General features: G+C 40.3%; 2 protein-coding genes across 2 annotated transcripts in view; both read left to right on the top strand.

The window, feature by feature from the left end:
- The window catches only part of LOC123985305 (TRPM8 channel-associated factor homolog), a 17,866-nt gene extending 17,192 nt beyond the window's left edge, over nucleotides 1-674 (top strand). The window contains exon 11 of the mRNA XM_046072769.1: nucleotides 305-674. Coding sequence (XP_045928725.1) covers nucleotides 305-547 — 243 coding nt within the window. The 3' untranslated portion in view covers nucleotides 548-674. The remainder of the gene's footprint in view (nucleotides 1-304) is intronic.
- Nucleotides 675-3,944: 3,270 nt separating this feature from the next.
- The window catches only part of LOC123985302 (TRPM8 channel-associated factor homolog), a 24,532-nt gene continuing 21,679 nt past the window's right edge, over nucleotides 3,945-6,797 (top strand). The window contains exons 1-3 of the mRNA XM_046072761.1: nucleotides 3,945-4,184; nucleotides 5,933-6,011; nucleotides 6,327-6,780. Of these exons, the coding sequence (XP_045928717.1) occupies nucleotides 6,346-6,780 (435 nt within the window). The 5' untranslated portion in view covers nucleotides 3,945-4,184; nucleotides 5,933-6,011; nucleotides 6,327-6,345. The remainder of the gene's footprint in view (nucleotides 4,185-5,932; nucleotides 6,012-6,326; nucleotides 6,781-6,797) is intronic.

The following is a 6,797-nucleotide window of genomic DNA, read 5'->3' as shown; positions in this document are numbered from 1 at the left end:
ATGACTTTAGCAGATCGAAACAGTCGAGCAGAGGAGTATGTTAAGGGGGGCAAGAAACTCAGCAACTGGCAAATGTGGGTGGCCCTGGAGACATATATGCAGGTGAGATGACTGTATATTTACACCCTGTAGAGAAACTATGTCACACTGGAGTCAGCATTTAAACTAATTAAAATTGAAGTAGACTGAAAGTCTCTGGCCCCATTAAACTCAGTGAGGCTTTAGTGACCATTAACTATCAAACAACAAAAATGTTCTATTCTTCTTTCTATTCTTTCTTCTACTTCTGGCTCCTTCCATGTAGCTCCAGGAAAAGTTTGGCTGGGATGCCTTTAAGAAGGTGTTTGCTGCCTACCACAAGATGTCCAACTTTCCCAATGACAACAACGGAAAGATGAACCTGTATGCAGAGACCTTCTCCCAGACTGTGGGGATGAACTTGGCTGGATTCTTCAAGGCCTGGGGCTGGCCCATCAAAACAGCCACTGAAGAGAAACTCTGCAACCTGCCTCCTTGGAGTGACCACCCCATGGTCCAGTATGACTGAACTTCAGACTGCTGCTGATTAACAGTGTAGAGAGATGGGTTCAATGATTACAACTTCATGATATTGAGAATTTACTGGGTAATTCAATTAACTGACTTTGCTATATTTTGACCATAGTTATTGCAACATTTTAAAAAGATACATTAGCATAGTTGACCTGATATTTACAGCTTTAAAGTAGCTCCTGTTGCTTTTAAATCAAAATACCAAAACCTGTGAGGTCATTAAATGAACACAACTGCCACCAGGATTCTAGGTAGAAAAACTATAAAACTGTTTTATTTGGAAGTGCAGCATTAAAACGTGTTCTGTGTCTTGGTTAATGTCTTTGTATTTACTCCTGTTTCTGTGTTGCATTATTTTGGCTTTGTCTGCTTGTGTTCTGTTTGTTATTTATATTATTCTGATCTGTTCCATCTTATTTTGATATGGTCTGTGTCAGTAACATGCACAACATAACAAAACTTTAAACAAATAAGGTGCTTTTTACCAGCAGTATTCCCTTTATACAGTAGCAATAAAATATTTCTTATAAATCTCAACTTAAACATTAATATAATCAAATCGAACAAAAAAGCTATTTGCCACTGCCAGGGCATTACCTTTTATTGCTTGTTAAAACAATTTAGAATCCAGAGCCACAAGTGTCCCTGTTGTGAGGTGAAGTGCTCGCCTCACGCACACACCAACCCGCTGCCGAAGTTGAATTGTCTTGAACTTTTTGTATGCAAGGCACAGCACAAATCATTGGAAGAGAGACTGATCCTCGCTGTGAGTTTCTAGAATCTTTTTTTAGAATATTACTGTTTACTAAATAGGACATCAACAGGAGGGAATTCGCATGGCAGAGCATCCCCGCAAAACTAGATGAAGGCCTATAGATAAAGTTATGTAGCCTATAATTTTAACTTTTGTTAAATAGGCTACAGCTGTGTAGCGCACAGAAGCCGTTGCCATGGTTTCTCTCTATAGAGCGCCAGCCGTTTACTCGCGGACCTGTTACACAATCTGTCTTTGGTGAGTTTCATAATTTGTGTCAAAAAGTCTAAATTCATGCTACATACTGCAACTTTTGAAATGCTTGTTTTCTGAATGGAGTTTGGATCGATCAGGGCTAGGCTAACAGTATGCTAACATTGTAGTTGCTCAACACTCAAAATATATAATTTTAAAATTATATAAACTCAACTGAATTTTAAGTTTATGACAGCAGCTGTACAGCCATATCGGTAATACTCAAAAACAGATTTTATGTTCACTGCACCTCAGATGATGTCGCCACTGCTATTTGGGACTACTTTGTGGAGGAGTCCACGGCTGTGCCAACCACAGAGGAGTGGAGGCACAGAGAACTTTGAGGAGCAGTGGAATTTTCCTCTCTGCTGTGGAGCGCTGGATGGCTGGATGGTTGTTGTCAAAGCCCCTGCTAACTCAGGATCCCAGTTCTATAACTACAAGGGAACATTCTCATTAATTCTCCTTGCAGTTGTGGATGCCCAGCATTGCTACCGGGTGATTGATGCTGCGTGACATTTGGTCTTAGAGGTTATTGTAGAAGGGGAGGGCTTCAATTGGCATTCATCTTGGTGTTTCAGTTTTGTTTGGTTTTTTTACTGTGTCCAGCTCTTCAATTATTTTTCTTTCTTTTTCTTATTACAGAAGAACAAGTGAGATTCTGGCCAACTCAGCGTTTGGTTGAGCGCTTTAATCCAACACCCTCCAACTGCCTGCTGACCTGCCAGTGCCAGGAGAAAAATAAATGGGGGTGGTGATGTCACAGTAGATAAGACATGCCTTTGGTGTGAGAGACCTGGGTTTGAATCCACTGTGAGACACTAATGTGTCCCTGAGCAAGACACTTAACCCCTAGTTGCTCCAGAGGCATGAAACCTCTGCTCAGTCCCTAGCACCTAGCACTAGCTCTGTAACCTGTGCTGTACGCATTAGGGATTTGATTTCCCAGTACTAGTAAATTTCATTTATAGGAAAAAAACAGTTGGTTTCATTGTCATAATAACACATATTCTTAGGGATTTGTAGATGTTTCTTCAGTAGATGACCTCTGGCTTTCCCTCTTTTCTTCTTATGCTTCTTCTCTGGGTTTAATGGTGGATCGCAACCAACTTGTTTAGGGGCATACCGCCAACTACTGTATGTGTAATATCTTGGCTTTATGTAGGGCTACTTCAGGTTACAGGCTCAGTAAAAGCAAAATAAAATAAAAACAAAATGAAACAAAAAATTATGTTATGATCCAATCCTGTAGATTTGAGAAAATTAAAGAGAGCTTTGCAGCACTCCCATGTTTCCTCACTCATCCCTAAAATCCCTTCTAAATTCCAGCCCCATCCTAATCCATACATCTTGTTGCATAAGATGTGTCTCTCCGAATCATTTTTGCTACACTTCAAGATGACATGCTCGACATTTTCAGGAACATTACAAACCTCACATTTATCAGACACACATTTTGTCATAAAATAAAGCGTTGATTTTAAAGCAGTACGTCCACATCTTTTTTCCCTTTGAAACCCTTCACCTTAATTGATTTCGGTATGCTGTATTAGTGTCTGTGTCCCGCTTCTTTTGCCATACGTCATTCACTGCCTTTCTAATTAATGATTTGGCCTCTCATTTACCAAAGGGAACTTTTCCTTATTTCATCATCTTTTAATTTCACCGCTGTCTTTGCAATCTCATCTGCTTTCTCATTCCCCTCAACACCAACATGAGCAGGGACTCAAACAATTTGCATATCAACTCCAAACAAACTTTGTGTTCTCAGCATTATCTATCAATAAATCCTCTCTTACCGTTTCTTTGGAATTCAAACTATAAAGGGCTACAGTAGAGCCTGAACAAATGACAGTTTTCTCAGGCCTCACCTCTTCTATCCACTGTAACCCTGAATTATTATTATTTAACATATACCTAAATCAAACTCAGGTATGTATGCCCCTGATCCTACATGTTCATTCCCTGGATGCATCAGAAAATATTAGCCTATAGTTATGACTTTTTTAAAAATTTTTCAACCTGTTTAACATGATTCCTCCATACACATTTCTCATCAAACTACAATCCTAGATACTTGAACTCTTTCACCCTTTTCATATTTTGTCCATACGATTTAAGCTGTGCATTATTAATCCTTCTCTTCCTGGTAAAGAACATATAACATAACTTTGCAACTAATATCTTAAATCCCCAATCATATGACCATCTTTCAACTTTCAGTATAGCACTCTGAATGCTATTAGTCACATGTCTGATGTTTTCCCCTCTTTTCCATATAGCCCCATCATGTGCATAAACCTCTTCTGCATATCACCTGACTGCCCCACCCATTTACACACCTGTTCCCTCTTATCTTATGAGCCCTGCAGTTACCTGACTTTCCTGTTCACCTGTTTCCACTCTCCCTCATCAGCCCTGCAGCACCTGACCAGCCCTTTTTCATTGTCTTTGTTGTTTTATGTGTCACGTATTGTTTCCCTGGTTTGGTCTGCCTTACTTTTCCATCTTTGACCTTATTGTCTGCCCATTGGATTTTTGATTCCTGCCTGGTCATTGTTGGATTTGTTTACCTGTTTGGACTGCCTTCTAAGGTTTTGATTCTTGCCTGCCTCACCATCCAGTAAGCCTGTGTTCCTCAGTTTGTTAAACTATTAATTTCTCTTATCAGCTCTGCCTCAGGTGTATGCATTTGGGTCTTATTCCCATGCTTGCACAAGCTATGACAAACACTATACAGGGTAAAGGTTTTACAAGTTCACCGTGTCTTGGTCAGCATATTTGTGTGTTCACTACAATGACATTTGCCTTCACTGTTAATGGAAAAGACACTTTATAAACATTTACTTCAACCCTCTGCTGCTACTTTTTAATCATCCATTTCTTCTTGGATAACAAGAGTAGTAAGGGATGGAATAATGTATAGTTTAATAGCTTACACACCCAAACAATTTCTTCCATTGTTCCCTTTGCTTGTCTTTGATGTTCTGCAGTTGTTGTAAAACAGCTCCCCTAAAGATCAAGTGTAGAACTGCTGGGAGAATGTTCTAGTTCATCCAGAGCGCGCTTCCCCACTGAGACATAGAGAGAAATAATCTAGTAGAGAGCTTGTCCACTGGTGGTTTTACCAATCTGACTATTTAATAGATTTAAACTATAGGGACTGTGGTTGAGGGGTAGTAGCGTGGTTGTCCACTAATCAGAAGTTTATGCTTTGACAACGAGTTCCTGTAGTCCGCATGTTGAAGTATCATTGGGCAAGATACTGAACCCCAAATTGCTCCCATGTATGACTGTTAATTTCTGTTTCTGATGCCAGAAGCATCAGTGTGTGAAAAGGATGAATGTGATGTACTATAAAAGCGCTTTGTGTGTCACCGAACTGTTCCTGAAATTGAGTGATTAGCTGAGGGTCAAAATCCAGCTGATCCGTTATGTTGCTAATAATACTACTTACTGTGCTGCACTTCTCCTTCTCCTCCTGCATTCAAGTAACTAATCTTTTAATATTATCAGCTGCACATGTTGCCATCAGTGGAAAAAGACAAATCATAAAAGACAATTTGGCATTTGCTGAATTGGTTATCATTCATTTCATTTGAATATGTCACTTAACCAATGATCTTTTAAAAGATTATGAATTAGCCAGTACACACCAATATGGTTGTTGCCATACAGCGTGTTCTCATGTAGAAGGGGTGGGCCAAGTGCTTGTCGAGCTGTGCACTAATTTAGCCCAATGACCAGGAGACCATACCTGTAAGACTTGTAGTCCAGTAGACCACAACCTGTACTCCACAACAGGAAGAGCAGGTTTGTCAAGGGAATGTATTTTTGTGCAGGTTGGTCCTCTTGTTTAGAGTTGTGTAAATTGATTTATCAAAAATATAATTTCTCAAAATTCTAATCCACAAAATGACCAGATAGATGTGCACATTAAATAGAAAAAATGGCGGTGGTGGGTACAAATGTAAGGTTTTGTGGGGGGAGATGGCAGAGGTATTGTTCAATGTATAGAAATGTATAAAATACTTCTATTGGAAGACAACTGTCTCCCCCAACCCGAGTTTAAGAGTTGTGGTCCATTGTCTTAAGTCTGAGGAAGTAATATGTATAAGTAGTATAGTTTAGCTAGATCAAAAGGTACATGGTACTACAAATATGCTTAGAGTTTCTGTTTCAAGACCTGTCACCTGAGGAATGAAAACAAGCACTGAGTGTAGTCGAGTGACGTGTAATCTTTCCCTCAGTCTCACATAAGGCTCAGTTATTGGCTTGTTCTGACTAAAGTCCCTCCTCATATTGTCTTTACCTTTTTCACTAAAATACTTCCTCCTGCTCTCATTTATATCCACTCTTCTCTCCTTTCAGGCAGTTTTCTTGGTGGATTGTCTGTTTTGGAAACCATTGGGCCACAGTGTGATAATACAATCAGAAAGACAACTTTCAGGTAAACATGTAACTTTCGTTGTTTTAGTTTGATGAAAATCAGCAGATGTTTGTTGATGCATACTATACTACTGCATACATAGATTTACATTTTGTCTCTGAAGCTGACATAGATTGAAATCTTGTTCTTTCTTTATTGTTGTAGATGTGTAACACAAACAGAAAGCCATCAGTACTACTTTATGTTTTGTTTTAATGTTTGTCAGCTCTTTCTATTCCCACAGGACAGCCAGAATGACACAGCATATATCCATCCAAGAACAATTGTTAAACCTCATGTGCTAACAAACCACTCCCCTCTTCATCTGATTTTCAGAGCATCAGTTCTTCTCACAATGTCCAGCAAGCCCACACCATCCCAACATGAGGGGGACTACATGTGCCTGATGAGAGGCTTGAAAGAGCTGGACTTCCGGGGTCCTTGTGTTCCCAGTGACCTGGTGCTGATTGGAGACCATGCCTTTCCTTTAGCAATGAACAGCCAAGGCCAGGTCCTGATGGCTGCCTCTCTGTACAGCAGTGGAAGGATTGTGGTCCTGGGTCATGAGGGCTACCTGACCGCCTTTCCTGCTCTGCTAGAGAACGCTGTGACCTGGCTGAGAGGAGATGGATCTGAAAATGTTTCTGTGGGGATCCACACAAACGTCAAGGCAGTCTCTGAAAATCTCAGCAAATCCAGCTTCCAAGCAGAAGTTGTGGGGGCCTTTAGTGGCAACGTGGGGGTGTATGTGACTGATGCCTACAGTGTGGGTGCAGACGTAAAGGACCTGGTGGCCTTTCTGAAAGC

The sequence above is a fragment of the Micropterus dolomieu genome, linkage group LG17, assembly GCF_021292245.1.
Source record: "Micropterus dolomieu isolate WLL.071019.BEF.003 ecotype Adirondacks linkage group LG17, ASM2129224v1, whole genome shotgun sequence".
Lineage (NCBI taxonomy): Eukaryota > Metazoa > Chordata > Actinopteri > Centrarchiformes > Centrarchidae > Micropterus > Micropterus dolomieu.
Note: the sequence above shows the minus strand (reverse complement) of the source record. Positions and strands in the feature narration are given on the sequence as shown.